Consider the following 17,934-nt stretch of genomic DNA (forward strand, 5'->3'; position numbering starts at 1 on the left):
TAAACAAGAGGTGCCCAATCCAACTATATTAAGATGGTGCACACTTAAGGAACTCTAGGTTAGCTATTTTCTAAGTATAACTTATAAACTAGATACGGTAAATTGAAATTTCCAGCAAATTATTTTAAAATATGATCCTAGAAGGAAAGGTGGCAAGCATTAGCAGCTGGCCAAACATACAAGGGTGTGATTAGCAAACAAACCAGAAACCTGCATTTCATTTATACACAACCTCTAAAGAATTTAGTATATTGGTGTTTCTGGTTTCCAAGGACAACTTAAAAGAAATACACAGTGGGAACTGGAGGACTGTTCCCCAATGCTTCCTTCCTCTCTCCAAAACTCTGCCTATTAACATTCATCCAGGATAAATGCATTCTCTATTTTCCAATACCATACTGGATTCAAGATTCTAGGCTACTATCCTCTCTCTTATTCTGATACCTAAGAAGCTAGCATCAAGAACTGAGAAGTTTCTTCTGAGTCCTAAATTGTTGATGTACTGAAGTTTTACTATGTGTTAGTTAACACTTCTCCCAAAAAAGGTTTTGCACCATGATTAAGGTTTCTGGGATTTAAACCTAGCATGTAAATTGACCCCCCTGGCTAATTTATCCACCTCCAGTTATTCTGGTGGTGAGTTGTGACTTAGCATACCCATCTCAGGAAGAACTTAACTCAGATGAGTTCAAGTTTCGTTTGGCTTTCCTCCATGGAGAATTCACCTATCTCACCCCTTTGACTAAAAGCAAGAGTCGCAATCAGTCCAACAGTTGTCCTTGGGGATATATAATTTTATACAAACCAACTTCTTCCGTACCCAGTTTTCATTAAGATGTGGCTCTACATAAAAATACTTGTGTGTAATGAATTTAATGATTCAGTATCTCACTTTAATTTAAAAAAACAAATTGCCAACTTACAATTTACAATTTTAACCATTGACAACAAATTTGCATTTAAAACAAATACAAGTGGGTCAGGGCCACCATCCTCCAATTGCTGCATTACTGAAATCTGTGACGGTTTCTCTTCTACAGCATAGTCTGTAAGGGGAGAAAACAATGTAAGCCATTGGTTAAAGAGACAAATCAAGACAGAAATCTGATGGAGGAATGCCCTTACTATTCACAGGAAAGAGATAAGCAATTGATTTATAAATAGGGTGAACACAGGTTTATATCTGCTATCCTAGTGGCATATTAATAGTGCCCCTTTCATTCTTAAAAGTGATCTAGTCCAGTTTGGATGATAACATGGTTATCCTATGTATAGATTTCTCCACACAATGGTTTAGGCCACAGTCTAAAAACAACCCTTTGATTTAACAAAAATCCTCCAATTATCATAATAAGAATTTCACATACTACATGTTCTAAGACCAACATTTAAAATAATCCATGATATACAAGGAAGTGATAATACACTAGTTACCTCTAGAAAGGATGTCTAGGGGTTGAAGCAGAGGGGAATCCTACTTTTTACTCTATATGCTTTTGTACTGTTGAGATTTTTTACCATTAAAAAAAATCAAACTTTAAAAAATGCACCCAGACAATAAAAGTATCATAAGCGACTGGTTTTATGAAACAATTCCTCTAAGTGTAAGTCAAGAAAGAGTTCAGTATAAAATAACACCATTTCCCACTGACCAACAGAAACCAGAATGTATTTTGGAAATGTATACACTATCAATGAAAATATTTACTGAAAAGAGAAATACTAAGTGACTTTCAAAAAATTTTTTTAATTAAGTTTTTCCACTGGAATACAAAATAGCAAAATTCTGGTTAAGACATAGTAATATGATTTAAGAAAGTGAATATACAATAGATAACTAGTTACTGCTTCTTGGTAGGAGAGATTTTGACAATTAGATTTAATGAAAATGGAACCCTGAAATCTTATTTTAACAGCAGAGTAGGCCAATTTAGTTTCTTATTAAGATTTATTAAAATAACCCAAATTTGAAACCTAAGTAGCAAATTTACTTACAAAAGAATATTTTTAGAGGGTCCTAGTAAAGGAGCAAAGGCATTATACAATCAAAAGAATGCTTAACTTTATGTGAAAGTTCACTGTTGAACTATCTGAGACACAAGTTGCATTTGATAGTATGGATCATTCAGCCAACATGACTGAGAGCCTAATATAGGCCCAGGAGCAGAAGACACAAACATGAATACAGAATGAACGAATTCATGGTCTATAGAGAATAAAGAATCAGACCTATAAAATATCTAAATTACAATGAAAAATGTGTTAATATACTAACAGTCTATAAGAATTTCTACTTGAACAGAAATGGGGATGTAAGACACTACTACAAAGACAGTCGAGGGAGGATTCAGAGAAGTTTTCCATTAGTATGGATTTTGAAAGGTTGAGGAGTTATTCAAGGAGTCTAGTATATAGAAGGGTATTCTACTCTAGAAAGAGGAAAGATTAAAAAAATATTAATTACATGCCTACTTTGTACCAATTATCTTGCTATGTACTTTCAGGTATGATATCTGATTTATTATTCATAATGACTCTTAATTAGCTATAGTTACCTAATTTTAAAAAAAAATCTAGGAAAAAGATTCAGAGAGGAAAAATGACTTGCCCACTGGATCATACAGCTGGAATGGACTGTTACCGGATGAAAACTCAGGCTGGTCCAGCTCTGAAGTCCATTCTCTTCCCACTATTCCACAGCATAAGAAAAAGCATTCAAGTATGAAATGTGAATATTCAGAAAACAGTAAATAATCTGTAGCATGCCTGTAAAGTACTGGGGTGTTGGCTGGAAATAAAATTAGGTAAGTTGAGATAAGGTTACAAGGAACACTGTATGCCAAGGTAAGTAATTTATACGGAAGGCATTGGGAACCCACTGAATTTTCTAAGCAAGAACAATCTATGATAATACCTACGTTTAAAAAGATAACTGGGCCTAATCAAACTTATAAGCTTTTGCACTGCAAAGGAAACCATAAACAAAACAAAAAGAAAACCTAAGGACTGGGAGAAAATATTTGCAAATGATGCGACCAACAAGGGCTTAATTTCCAAAATATACAAACAGTTCATAACAGCTCAATATCAAAAAAATAACCTAATCAAAAAATGGGCAGAAGACCTAAGGAGACATTTCTCCAAAGACATACAGATGGACAACAGGCACATGAAAAGATGCTCAACATCACTAGTTATTAGAGAAATGCAAATCAAAACCACAATGAGGTACCACCTCACACCAGTCAGAATGGCCATCATTAAAAAGTCTATGAATAACAAATGCTGGAGAGGGTGTGGAAAAAAGGGAACCCTCCTACACTGTTGGTGGGAATGTAAACTGGTGAAGCCACTATGAAGAACAGTATGGAGGTTCCTCAAAAAACCAAAAAAAGAGTTGCCATATGATCCAGCAATCCCACTCCTGGGCATATACCCGGGCAAAACTTTAATTTGAAAAGATACATGCACCCCTATGTTCATAGTAGCACTATTTACAATAGCCAAGACATAGAAACAACCTAAATGTCCAATGATAGACAAATGGATAAAGAAGATGTGGGGGGTGTGTGTGTGTGTGTGTGAGTGTGTGTGTGTATACACACACACACACACACACACACACTGGAATATTACTAAGCCATAAAAAAGAATGAAGTAATGTCATTTGTAACTACATGGGTGGACCTAAAGATTATCATACTAAGCCAACTAAGTCAGAAAGAGAAAGACAAATGTATGATATCACTTATATGTGGAATCTAAAATATGACACAAATGAACTTATCTATGAAACAGATACAGACTCACAGACATAGAAAACAGACTTGTAGTTGCCAGGGGGGAGGAGGGTGCAGGGGATGGTTGGATTGGGAGTTTGGGACTAGCAGGTGCAAACTATTGATATTATATATAGAATGGATAAACGACGGGTCCTATTGTATAGCACAGGGAACTATTTTCAATATCCTGTAACAAACCATGATGGAAAATAATATCTAAAAGGATATATATACATGTATAACTGAATCACTTTGCTGTACACCAGAAATTAACACAACACTGTAAATCAACTATACTTCAAAAAAAAAGATAACTGGCACCAATATGTAAGATTAAATAAAGGAGAGAAAGATTGAAGGCAGGGAGACCAGGTAAAAGGAGAGATTATTGATAAACCATCTTCTGAAAATGTACTGACTGGATGCTGATCTGGATTTATCAACAAGAAACTTTTGCATAAAGATAAGCATTCTTTTTTTAAAATTTATTTTATTTTATTTTATTTACTTTTTCACTGCATTGGGTCTTCGTTGCTGTGCCCAGGCTTTCTCTAGTTGCTGCGAGCGGGGGTTACTCTTTGTTGTGGTGCGCGGGCTTCTCATTGCGATGGCTTCTCTTGTTGCAGAGCACGGGCTCTAGGCGCATGGGCTTCAGCAGCTGTGGCTCACGGTCTCTAGAGCACAGGCTCAGTAGTTGCGGTGCACAGGCTTTGTTGCTCTGCGGCATGTGGGATCTTCCCGGATCAGGGCTCAAACCCATGTCCCCTGCATTGGCAGGTGGATTCTTAACCACTGTGCCACCAGGGAAGCCCAAGGTAAGCATTCTTTTGACTGATTAGTAACTTTGCGTCTTACCAGGACTCACTAAGAATATTTTTTAACAGAAAATTGCTACTTAAGTTCAGAGCTCTCCACTTATTATATATACATTTCTGAATGTGTATTGTACTTCAAAACAAGAAGTTAAATTAATGTACTGACTGTATCATATGGGCTAATTCTAGAACTATAAGCAACTCTTCAGAGTATTATGTGCTTTGGAATATGAAGAAAGAACTGCCAATAAGCTACATTTATACACAGTGGGAATTAAAAATAATATACATCCCTCCAACATATGAAATGATAATATAAAAACATAAATATCTTCTCTAAAACAATCAGTAACAGCAACAATGGTTTTCATGGCACTGAGTAGTCACCTTTTTTGTTGGAGAAGAGAAAGGTGGTTATCACTTGGATTCTATCTCCTTCCCTTAGTTAGAAGGCAACATTTGGCATATATAATTATCCCTGTTTAAACATCTAAGTCCACATACCTCCTTTTACACCAGTGGAGATGAGAATGGGAGGAAGGCCATCTTCAGGAATAAGGTTCATTGCACTGCCAACAGGACTTCCAACCTGAGTTATACTTCCAGAGAATAGAGAAATATCCGTCTAGGAAAAGCAAATTAGCAAAGAGAGCATTACACACAGTTGAAGACTTCTGCAGAATAGAGTCAAGACTACAAATGGGAATTTAAGTGAAAATTTCAAATTCATACTTTTTGAAAGACAGCATAAGATACTCATTAACCTGTGGTTTCCCAAGGACCGGGCTTATACTATGAAAATGTTTATAATTGTATAGTTTCTCCTTTTGGCATCATCAAATCATAGTAATGAGAGAAAAGGTCTTGTAACCTGGGTTAAAGCTTCCTTTACCAAGGTTTCTTTTGCCATAAAAGAAAAATATTTTTTAAACCTGCAGTGGCAACAGAAAAAAACTTTCAGTATTATCTCGTAATTTCTGAACCTTGAGAATTGGGGTGATCCTTGTACAACAATGTGAATGTAATTAAAAATGATTAAAATGGTAAATTTTATGTTATGTCTTTTTTACCACAATAAAAAAAAATTAACTTTGATGAAAGAGTTTTCATTTACTTTGTCACGAAATTAAACTTAAAGTTCATTTTTCTTTGCATTAATATGAAGATCACATTAACTACACTTAATAAAGTATAATGTTGCAAAATACATTTTGAGTGGGGTTAAATCCACTTAATTAACAATTTAATAGAATATGCTCAAAGATCTATTAAAATGATGCTCTATATTCTTCTTAAGCAAGAAATAGAAGTTTTAAGCACTATTTACAATAGCCAAGACATGGAAGCAACCTAAGCATCCACTGACAGATGAATGGGTAAAGAAGATGTGGTACATACACACACACACACACACACACACACACACACACACACTGGAATATTAGCCATATAAAAGAACTTTAAGCACTATTTACAATAGTCAAGATATGGAAGCAACCTAAGCATCCACTGACAGATGAATGGGTAAAGAAGATGTGGTATACACACACACACATTACCATAAAAAAGAAGGAAATAATGCCATGTGTAGTAACATGGATGGACCTAGAGATTATCATCCTAAGTGAAGTAAGCCAGAAAGAGGAAGAGAAATATCATATATCACTTATATGTGGAATCTAAAAAAAAATGACACAAATGAACTTATTTACAAACTAGAAAAAGACTCACAGACTTAGAAAACAAACTTATAGCTACCAAAGGGGAAGGGGTGGGTGGGTGATAAATTAGGAGCTTGGGATTAACAGATACACACCAGTTTACATAAAATAGATAAACAACAAGGTCCTACAGTATAGTACATGGAACTATATTCAGTATCTTGTAACAACCTATAAAGGAAAAGTATCTGAAAAAGAATATACATGTGTATAACGGAATCACTTTGCTGTACACCAGAAATTAATACAACATTGTAAATCAATAATACTTCCATTTTTTAAAAAGAAAGCTTTTAAAAAGTTAAAGGAAAAGCATATAAAAACTTTTTAACATGTTTAGGGACTTTTCTGGTGGCACAGTGGTTGGGTCTCTGTGCTCCCAGTGCGAGGGGCCCAGGTTTGGTCCCTCATTGGGGGGCTGGGTGCCGCATGCATGCTGCAGCTGGGAGTTCGCATGCCGCAACTAGGGAGCCTGCCAGCCGCAACTGGGGGGCCCACGAGCCGCAGCTGGGGAGCCCGCCTGCCACAACTGGGACCCGGCGCAACCAGATGAATAATAAAATAAGTAAAACATTTTTAAAATACATAGGATTCTCATTTAAAAAAACCTGTTTAACATGTATAAAAATGTTTATAGCAGCTTTATTCAAATAGCCAAAGTGTGGAAACAATCCGAATGTCCATTAATAGGAAGATAGATAAATTGTGGTACAGCCATATGATGGAATATTACTCAGAAATAAAAAATATTTACTTTTGATGCACACAACACAGATAAGTCTCATTAAGTATTTTTAAAATAAATTTATTTATTTATTGGCTGCACTGGGTCTCTGTTGCTGCGCGCGGGTTTTCTCTAGTTGCAATGAGCAGGAGCTACTCTTTGTTGCAGTGCGCAGGCTTCTCATTGCGGTGGCTTCTCTTTGTTGTGGAGCATGGACTCTAGGCACTCAGGCTTCAGTAGCTGTGGCTCACAGGCTCTAGAGCGCAGGCTTAGTAGTTGTGGCGCTCAGGCTTAGCTGCTCTGCGGCATATGGGATCTTCTCAGACCAGGGCTCAAACCTGTGTCCCCTGCATTGGCAGGCAGATTCTTAACCACTGTGCCACCAGGGAATACCTCATTAAGTATTAGAGTTTAAGAAGCTAGACACAAAACATTATATATTATATTTTTCCATTTATATGAAATTCAAAAATAGGCAAAACTAATCTATGGTGATACAAGTCCGAATATTGGTTACCTTGGGGGAAAGGGGGCAGGTATTGACACAAAAAGGGCATGAAGGAAACTTCTATAGTGATAGAAATGTTCTGTGTATCTTTATCTAGGTGGTGGTTACACGGGTGTGTGTCTCTATATATATGTATATATAGAGACACACACACATATATGTATGTTCATGATGTGTTTCCTAAAGATTAATGCTCCTTAAGTACTTTGCTATATATATTTTATACTTGAATAAAGATTAAAACTATTTTTTTAAATGCCTATGTCTTATATTTTTATCTATACTATCTATAATTTAGGACTGTAAGTTTTTAGTGGGTTTTTGCTAAAATTTTTGCAGTGTTCTCAGTACTTCGTCCTATTAGGAAATTTGGAAAATTGTATTGGCTAACCATTACTGATTTGAAGTAAATCAATAAAGTTAGATTTAGAATAGGAAGTAAAGTAACCTATTCTAACTTGCTATTTAGTGATGCATGAATCTACCTTTTGATATTGTAAGAAGTGGTCATCTGGCTTCTACTTAAATATCATCTATGAAAAGAAGTTGTTTTATTTACTGAGCACCTTTTAAGTGCCAGGTGCCAGGCACTCTATTAGGTCATAAAGATGAGAAAAATATATTCAACTCTGGCCCTAAAGAATTTGTGTTCCCTCATTTTACCAGATAAATATTAAAATAAAGTGTTGAACAATGTGAGAGCACAGAAATAAAATAACTAACTTGTTTTAGTTTCTCTTAAACTGACCTGAACTTTTGTTTCCCTATAATAGTCATTCACTAGAGCTTCCTCATTCATTCAAAAAATTTATGCTTTAAGAACCTATCATAGGGGCTTCCCTGGTGGTGCAGTGGCTAAGAATCCGCCTGCCAATGCATGGGACATGGGTTCGAGCCCTGGTCCAGGAAGATCCCACATGCCACGGAGCAACTAAGCTCATGTGCCACAACTACTGAGCCTGCGCTCCAGAACCCACAAGCCACAACTACTGAGCCCACGCGCCACAACTACTGAAGTCTGTGCTCCTAGAGCCCGTGCTCTGCAACAAGAGAGGCCACTGCAATGAGAAGCCTGCTCACGGCAATGAAGAGCAGCCCCCACTCGCCGCAACTAGAGAAAGCCCATGCACAGCAACGAAGACCCAGCACAGCCCAATAAATAAATAAATAAATAAATAAAATTTTAAAAAGAAGGACCTATCATATAATTTAAGAGATGTAAACAAAGTTTTGTAGAAAGAAAAAAGTCATCACTGTATAAACACTTTAGTTATAATTGATTCAGGTAAGATTGTCAAAGGACAGTAAAATCAGGGGACTTCCCTGGTGGTCCAGTGGTAAAGAATCTGCCTTATAACGCATGGAACACGGGTTTGATCCTTGGTCAGAGAATTAAGATCCCACATGCTGCGGGGCAACTAAGCCTGCGCACCACAACTACTTATCTCATGCGCCTCAACTAGAGAGCCTGTGTGCCGCAAACTACAGAGCCCACATGCCCTGGAGCCCACACGCCACAATTAGAGAGAAGCCCACGCACCACAATGAAGAGCGCAGGGGCCACAATGAAAGATCCTGCATGCCTCAACGAAGACCCCACGTGTTGCAACTAAGACCTGAAGCAGTCAAAAATAAATAATAAATAAATCTTTTAAAAGTAGATATATATATATATATATAAAGGACAGTAAAATCATTGACTGAAAGATTGTAGGGGAACAGGACACCCAGAATCTCAAAGTATCACCCCTCACTTTACTTTTTAATTGCAAAGAGGAAAAGCTACTTTTGCAGTGGAAAAACACAGGAGACATCAATTTAACCAATCATCAAACTGATACATCTTGATGTGTTCCACTAAGAAATGACCATCACTTATGGGAGTATTATTCTTGCCAAAAATATTTAATCTGAAACTAATCATGAGGAAAAAACAGAAAACAGAAATTAAGGACTTTGTGCCAAACATGGCCTAAATGCTTCAAAAATGTTCATGATGTGAAAGAGAAAAAAAACAGTGGGAGAACTGTTCTAAATTAAAGAAAATCAAAGAAACATGAGAACTAAATGCAATTGTGATCCTTGATGGTATCCTAATTTTTTTAAAAAGACTTTATTTAATAAAAAATTTATATATATATATACACACACACACACACACACACACACATGTTTAAATGAAAGAATAAAGAACATCATGGGACAACTGGGGAAATCTGAATATGGACTATATATTTGATAATACATAGAATTATATGTTAAATTTCTATCTCATATAATTATATTGTACTTACATAAGAAAATCACTTGTTCTTAGGAAACATAAGCTGAAGTATTAAGCGATAAAGTGCAACTAATCCTCAAATGGTTCCTCAAAAAACAAAGTGTGTGTGTGTGTAGGGGTAAAGTAAATGTGGCAAAATGGCAACAATTGGTGAATATGGGTGAAGAGTATATGGGGGTTCACTGTACTATTCTTGCAACTCTTCGGTGGATTTGAAATTTTTCCACATAAACAATTGGAGAAAAAAAGAAATTTTCTTGACAAAGTCATTGTATAGATTCAAAGAAGAATAAGTCATACAGTTCTGGCTGCTGTCCTCTGTGGCCACAGAAAAATCCCCCAAAACAGACTTAGACATATGTAAAGACAGTGACATGGTTTAATGTACCTTCACCAAACAGGAAATTTATCTCTGTATGTCAATAAATCTAATCTTAATAACACGCAATTTCAATTATAACCAAATCCACAAATTATGTAAATTTCTAGAAAAATATTACTGGACATAAATGTAAATAAACAGTAACCATGAAAACTTCAAAAGTAAAAACTTTATCCAAACTCTGATCCTCTTATTTTATTTAAAAAAAAAAGCCAGGCCTTCCCTGGTGGCGCAGTGGTTGAGAGTCCGCCTGCCAATGCAGGGAACACGGGTTCGTGCCCTGGTCCGGGAAGTCCCACATGCTGCGGAGCAGCTGGGCCCGTGAGCCATGGCCGCTGAGCCTGCGTGTCCGGAGCCTGTGCTCCGCAAAGGGAGAGGCCACAACAGTGAGAGGCCTGCGTACCACACACACACAAAAAAGCCAGACACACATACTTAGTTGGAACTAATCACCTTATTATAATCTTGACCACCATATTCAACGAGGCAAACAGCAATAAGAAAGGGACCCATTGTATAAACGATCCTACATGTATACTTTCCAATTATGGTCCTAGGTGGCTCTATTCTTTCACAGACTCAAAAAAATGCAGCTAGTATTTGACCCTTCTGAAAATTAGCCCCCAAACTGTGACCAGTGTATCCTATAGAGACAAAGTAAATGTGACAGCACAGCATGAGCTAGTTTCCTTACGTAAATTATATGAGTCTTCCATCCATTAAGTCAGTGGTTTATTTTTAAGCTTTAGAATCCTTTTTAAAAGTCTTACTTGGAAACACAACAGGCAGACCAGAAAAAGGTAGAGATGCTCAGGTTGAAGACAAAGGAATAGAAGGATTCCTCAGCCACATTCATAGTTCCTGGCCCTTCCTCACCACGGCAACTCCTTGACAGCTACCACAGAACCTGGGGAATATGCTTTGAAAACCAAGGTATCAAGGGACCAGGATTCGTTCTAGCACAGCCTCTAGCTACAGTAGTAGACTGAGCTCACCTGAGAACAACCTTTATAAGGATCTTTCTCCTGAAAAAACTTCCAAATGTAGAACAAACAAGAACAACTGGTTTTGCCACATTATTTTACCCCTAGACACACACACAAGCACGCACACACATACACACACACATGCACTAAGCTGTATCTGCAGTCTATAGCGTTCCACAGAAAGGTCACCACTCAACTTAGAAAAAGACAAGACAGAGGCAGAACAGTGCTGAGTAAAGTAAGTACTCAATTTTAGTTGCTGTTTTGTTTTCTTACCTCTGCTGATAGGGGACTGGTAGTTACAGGCTTGACTGGGTCATGTGACACAGCCAGGGTTCCTGCAGAGGAAGTTCCATTCATGGTTAATTTGGCTGCATCAGCAACTTCTCCATTAGGCAAGATCCCATCAGCAAACCAAACTCGCCTCTGCTCTCTGGGCTGAGCCACTTGAGGAGCCAGAAAAATAAAACAGGTAACACTGTGACATTGACAGGGTTTCTAACATCAAGAAGAGAAGGTCACCAATCTCAGATGTACAAAGAAATCACTATCTAGCATTTTATACTTCTAAATATAATTGTAACTGTATAAAAGTGGTTATGAATTAATAAAAATACACATTTAAATATACTCCTTACTTCTGTAATTTATATGTAAAGATTTAAAACACTTTGCTTTAAAGTATTAAATATGCTTATGATTATGTCACATACTCTGTCCCATATCACTAACAGAGAAACCAGGGAAGGTGTTTGAAGTGCCTAGGAAATAAAGTTATAGCCCGGAAAAAATATCTAGACATAGACATCCACAGCTCCTAAAAGTATGAGGTTTCTGTAGGAATAAAATATCTGGAAAAGTGATACGGTATTTTTAAAAGGCAAAAGATGCCCTGAAGAATGTTGAAGAGTTATTAATTAATAAAAGAAGAGTTGGCACAGATATGTAAGAATTGGGAAGCAAACTGACCAGATCTTTGGCTAAAGTGTAACTGAAGAAGAAAAAGACTGATCCGGCAGTGCAGATAGTGAAATGCAGTAGTCTGTATTTTAGTAAAAGGATGGGGAAAAGCTGGAAAACTGAGTCTGACGAAATGATCTCTTTAAATCCAGTTTTGAAAATCAATTCAAACGGCCAAAACAAAGAGAGACCAGGGAAGAACAACAAAAACAACAAATGAAGTAAAGAGAATAAAGATTTTAAGAACGAAAGCCTGAGCTCAGAAGAGTATGATAATGTCAATAGAAGTTTTTGATCTTCAAAAGGGGAGGGTTATTTAACAAGGGGAAAGGAATATTGCTAGACAAAAAGATATAAAATTAATGAAAGAAGACAGAGTTTAATTATCAGGGGAGACTTCTTGACAGCTCGTTTTAAGGAAATATTTGTTATTTTTACTATTGATAATCCCCTGAACTTACAAAGTGCCTTTCATCTGACAATATCATAATCATAAAGATATAATAAACTAAAATAAGTTGAGCCTATGATTTTCTACCTATCATATGATATAATCAGAATTAAAGTTCTGGATTTTATAAATGTCTGTGTACCTAACACAGTACTTTCATATTTTTACAGGGATAGATTAAAAATGAAAAGAGAAAATGGCAATATATATTCCAAAAGGCAATACTAGAATGGGCTGGTAAGAAAAAAGAATTCTTATTTTCATCACTTACTAAATTCCTGCAAAGAACACTAAGGTAGGCATGAGGCTAGGATTTTGCAGGCTGATTTCAAACTCTGCAACTCTTTTCAAGTAAAAGCAAAGTAATTACTCCATTCTTAAGTTGGAGAGGGTACTGGCATATTTTTAGAGGTGCCTCCAAAATATCAGGCAACACAATATTCTTCTTTACTTGCCCAGAAATAGTCTCAACACATTTCTCACCTTGTTCTCCCACTTTAATAACCACCCAAAGGGACTTATCTGCAGTGTGTTAAAGACTTGTGATGTAAAATCACATCAGCACCTTTTCAGAGGAACTTGGTGAGGAAAAAGAGAGAGAATAGCACATGGTCCCCTACCTTCTGCTCCAGGGTGCTTTAAAACTCCCACAGGTACCATCACAGTGGGAGGTGGAGAGCTCAGGGCTCCTGAGGCCTGAGCTTGCTGCAAGGGAGGGATAGTAGAACAGTATTCAGCAGGATTGTTAGGGTTAGGGCTCTGGCTTGAGGCACTCATCATGTTCTCCCAGGCTTGAGCTAAAGCAAATACAGACACAATCAATGTGAATGGATTGCAAAATATGGACATCAAGACCTCCACAATACTGGATAAATAATGTAGTTCCTCCTAATTAACACTCATAGTATGTCTCTCTTCCAGCTAGTGAAGGTATTAAGGAGATAGGTGATTTTATTCAATAAAGGAGACCATGTAGTTAAGTAAGCTATTTGAAAGCAACAAATAAGAATTACATGATACTTCTGATATAGACTGATAGTGGATCATTCTGGGGTTAATGACTAGGCCCCTGGCTTCTTTAAAGGGGACCATATATTCCCTTAAGAGGGAGTAAAACAACATTAAATTTATTAGGGACTTGCAACTGGGATAGCATTTAGACATTTCTGGTGGGTAGGGCAGGTTTAATATTTAATGCATTTTATAAAATTCTATCAAAAATCAAAATCAGGGGCTAAAATAGCATAACTCCACTATATGATATCTTTTGTTTCATTTCTAGATTTTTAGGCTCTTCTTAGTTGAGATAAAATCTCATTTAAAAAATTCTGAAGCCTAAAGCTCAGGAGAACACATCTCAACATTTTCGTGAATTTTGCTTTTGTGCAATCATTACCCTGTGTAAAAGTATCCAGCAAAAACAACCATTTCACATCTTTGGTGTGTCTCAAAAGCACAGGACCCATTTGAACATGAAAATGTGCCAATATCACATAAGTGCCATCAACCAATATGAATGATCACAAATGTGTTAAGGTTCTGTATACTCTATAATTTTACTAACTAAATACTGACATATCAACTATTGTTTTTAAAGTAAATAGGATGAAAGATACTACAGAAATGAAAGATATAAATTTTATCTTCTGGGTTCAGGTAATATCACATGCCCAGGAATAGAAACCACTCAATTTTTGAAGCATCTTTTTAAATATCTCATTCTACATCAAAGAATGATCCATAAGATTTTGAATACTTATTGCCTCCAAACTGCAGGACAAAGCTAGAAACAACAGCTATGTTCCTTTGAAAGCACTGGCAGAAAGAGGGAAGGAAGAGAAAAGGAGAAAGGGGAAAAGGGATAGGGAACACTGAAAAGCATCAAATTAAATATTCAGTAAAAGACCAGGCTAAGCCATGCGAGAGGAAAGACGTTGGAAAAACCATAAAAAGTAGATTATTTTAGGATTCCCTGTTAAGGGCATCCTTGGCTTAATAAAAAGTAAGTATTCCATATGAATCCTCTGCCATTTCCTTCATCTTTAGCTATGCCAAGTTAAAAAAAAAAAGCCATCAAGTTGGAAGACCTCAACAAATAAAAGAGGTATCAGGTACTGAAATTAAGCAGCATGCTCTTATCTGTGGATAAATATCCAAAAATGAAATCATCACCGAGTGAAATAACCACCATCTGAAAAATGACCCTTAAGAGTAAAGAGAATGAATTCATATTTGATCAAAATTATAAGAATTCAGAAATGGGAGGAAATTGGGTGGACCATAGGAAATTAGAACAGATCAGATTAAATGACATGCAATAGGTTAATAAGGAAGCAACAGGAAAACATCACTATGAGCAATGCAGACACACAGAGCAGGAGGGGCCTTGAGCAGATAAGTTTCAGCCTCCAGGAGACACATTATCCTGGCACAAGCAGCAGTGGTGTCTAAGTTCAACATTTTATGTGTATTAGTAACTGTTCTGGCAACTGTACAAAGATGCACTCAAAGAGAAAATACTATACAGCCTAATCAATTTTATTGTATCTCTTTACAAGAATACTCGGGGGGTGGGGGTTGTTTGCTTTGGGAGTTTTGTTTTAACTAAAATGCCCTTGGATTTATTTCCAGTCCTGCAAAAGGTGAACACTGTATAAGCCATATTTACCTTCTCCTGGCCATATTCTTTTACCACATAAGTAAATTAAAAACTATTACTCTTATGACAAATCTAAGTAGTATTAAGATGATAACTGACAGAAAAATGCAATTTTCTATTTGATTCGAGATGCTACAATATTTATTTTTAACAAGATGAGTGAACCAAAGTGTCAATAAGAATGTGTTCTAAATTACTAAGATATTCCCTAGAAAGAGAAAGCTTCCCTTAAAAGGAAAACCTCAGCCCAATTTTAATATTTCATCACCTCAGTGGTCAATAGCCCCCTCCCCACTCCCAGTCCAGTCATTTCACAGGAACATTAACAGCCAGAGCACCAGATTTCCACAAGAATTTCCTTTCTTCCTGCAAAACTTACCTGACTTTAGCATTTATTCATTAAATTAGGCACAGGAATTCTGAAATGCTAAGGTATTTTTAAAATTTTCAGGTAAAGTTATGACATTTGAGAAGGTGAGCAACTTGTAGATCAAGGAAGGAAAAAACAGTAGTCTCTTCATTGGAATTCTCTTGTTCTGTCTCAATAACTGTGAATTCAACCTGTTTTAATACTTACCATTCATTAGCACTGAATGGCAGATTACACATACTCTAGCTTCCTTTCTATCCATGTATAACAGTTTACATTTCAAGCTACAGCAGGAAGCACAGAAAACCTGCAGGAAAAAGAATATACTAAATTTACTTAGGATCACAGTATAAAGGAAGTAAACCAATACTGACCAACACTGAGTGACAGGGAACCGCACTAATACAACATTAAAAACCTCAAAGGAAAATGCAATTGAGGAAGCTGGGTGCAAGACCCAATTCAAAAGCAAGAAAGAGATTAACATGTCTGTCAAAAATAAGGAAAGTGAAATTGCTGGCTGAGAACAAAAATCTCAGCCAAGATTACACACCAAATACATAGCAGGGGAAAAAAAATCTAAGCTGCCCTTAGGCAAAATTCCTGTACAAAATATCACATAACATGGGAGTTTAGAATAGTAACATCTGCTATTTCTGTTTGAAGAGGCAATACAGCAGGGGAAATAAACAAAGACTGGGAATTCTGGGCTTTAACTTCTGTTTTTTTTACTGTCCTTATGTGCAGAATAATAATCATACCATCTGCTTTCACTGGTTTGCTATGAAGGCCAGGAAAGATCAAAATACACAACTCAATCATAAAAATATGCACAGCCCCAGCTACAGGGAATCAGAGCAGACAACCAAAAATTGGCCATGCCAATTTCCAGCACCTTATTTCCACTCTCCAGGGTCAGTTCCCGACAATCTTACTTTCTTCTCCCTTCCATACCAGGTAACAAGGATCTCCTTAGCTCCCTGTTAAGATTTATCTTCTTGAGAACTCATTAGTCCCTTATCACAGAGAGCTCCATACAGGCAAAAAGGTGTTCCCAGTAGTGTAAATTTTACTAATCCAGTTTTTATGGACAGTAAGTATCCTATATCTTACAAAGATGCAACAAGAGATGAGGTCCTATTAAAGACAAAGTGAGAGCAATCATCTCTTCTTCTACTAGATGTAATTAATATACCTAGTTGACATGACTACCAATTTACATTTTTCAGAGGCTTCACATTTTCAAAGTAACTCTGTGATACAGGGAGAACAGGGGATATATTATCCTTATTTTCTATCAGAGGAAACTAAATTTGGATGGTTAAAAGACTTGCTCAAGTTCACAGCAAACTGTGTGAATACTAGGCACTTTACATACATGTATTATCTCATTCAACCTCATAAATTCTATGAAGGCATTCATTTATAATTAAGAGTTAAATAAACAAATGTGAAGTAAAACTGCTCTGTCATACAGCTAGTAAGTTACATAAAAAGTCTCCAAAGGCTCTGTTCTTAACCACTATGTAATAGTGTCTCATACTATTCATGTATCATTTTGAGACTATGACTTTTCCTTCTCCATCACTATGACCACATCCAGTCACTAAGTCCTGTTGTTCTCTCTCTTAAATGGTTCTCCCCAAATCCCACCTCTTCCTCTCCATCCTATGCTGCTGCCTTTATTCAAACCTTTATTATATGAGGCCTAGGAGATCATCAAAATCTATTATCTGTCCTCCTAACCTTCAGATGTGTCTTTCCAATTCATCTTTCGCACAAATACCAAATGATAGAACTTCCTAAAAATTAAATTGAATTGTTAATATTGAAATCCTTCAATAACCTTTCTAATCAAGACATAAAACCAAGAAGCCTTCATTCACTCATTTATTCCACAAATATTTGAGCTCTGATTATGTACTGGGCTACCCTATTGGGTGTAGCAGTGAACAAAACAGATATGGTCCTTGCTTTTGTGGAATTTACAGTCCACAGAGGTTATAATCTAAAATCAAATAATAACACAAGTGAGTGTAAAATTACTTGCTTCAAAAGAAGTACATGGTAAAATAAGATCATGTAATCTAGGTTTTACCTAGATTGGCAGGGTCGGGGAAGATTTTATTTAGGAAATGACAGAGATAAAATCTGAAGCATGGGTAAAAGTTTTCTATGCATAAAATGGTACCAAGAAGAGAGACAAGAGTAAGCAGAAGAAATACCATGTGCCAAGGTGCCATTAGGGTTAGAACATGGCTCTTTCAAGAAACTAAAAAGGGTTAATGTGGC

At 36.5% G+C, this 17,934-nt stretch overlaps 1 protein-coding gene across 1 annotated transcript in view; it reads right to left on the bottom strand.

Annotated features, from left to right (window-relative positions):
* Positions 1-17,934, bottom strand: part of ZFYVE9 (zinc finger FYVE-type containing 9) — a 192,883-nt gene that overhangs the window by 74,676 nt on the left and 100,273 nt on the right. Inside the window, exons 5-9 of the mRNA XM_081258501.1 lie at positions 15,850-15,949; positions 13,234-13,410; positions 11,479-11,648; positions 5,102-5,222; positions 924-1,046 (exon numbers count right to left, since the gene is read on the bottom strand). Of these exons, the coding sequence (XP_081114627.1) occupies positions 924-1,046; positions 5,102-5,222; positions 11,479-11,648; positions 13,234-13,410; positions 15,850-15,949 (691 nt within the window). The remainder of the gene's footprint in view (positions 1-923; positions 1,047-5,101; positions 5,223-11,478; positions 11,649-13,233; positions 13,411-15,849; positions 15,950-17,934) is intronic.

This window comes from Mesoplodon bidens (assembly GCF_964165515.1).
Source record: "Mesoplodon bidens genome assembly, chromosome: 2".
NCBI lineage: Eukaryota > Metazoa > Chordata > Mammalia > Artiodactyla > Ziphiidae > Mesoplodon > Mesoplodon bidens.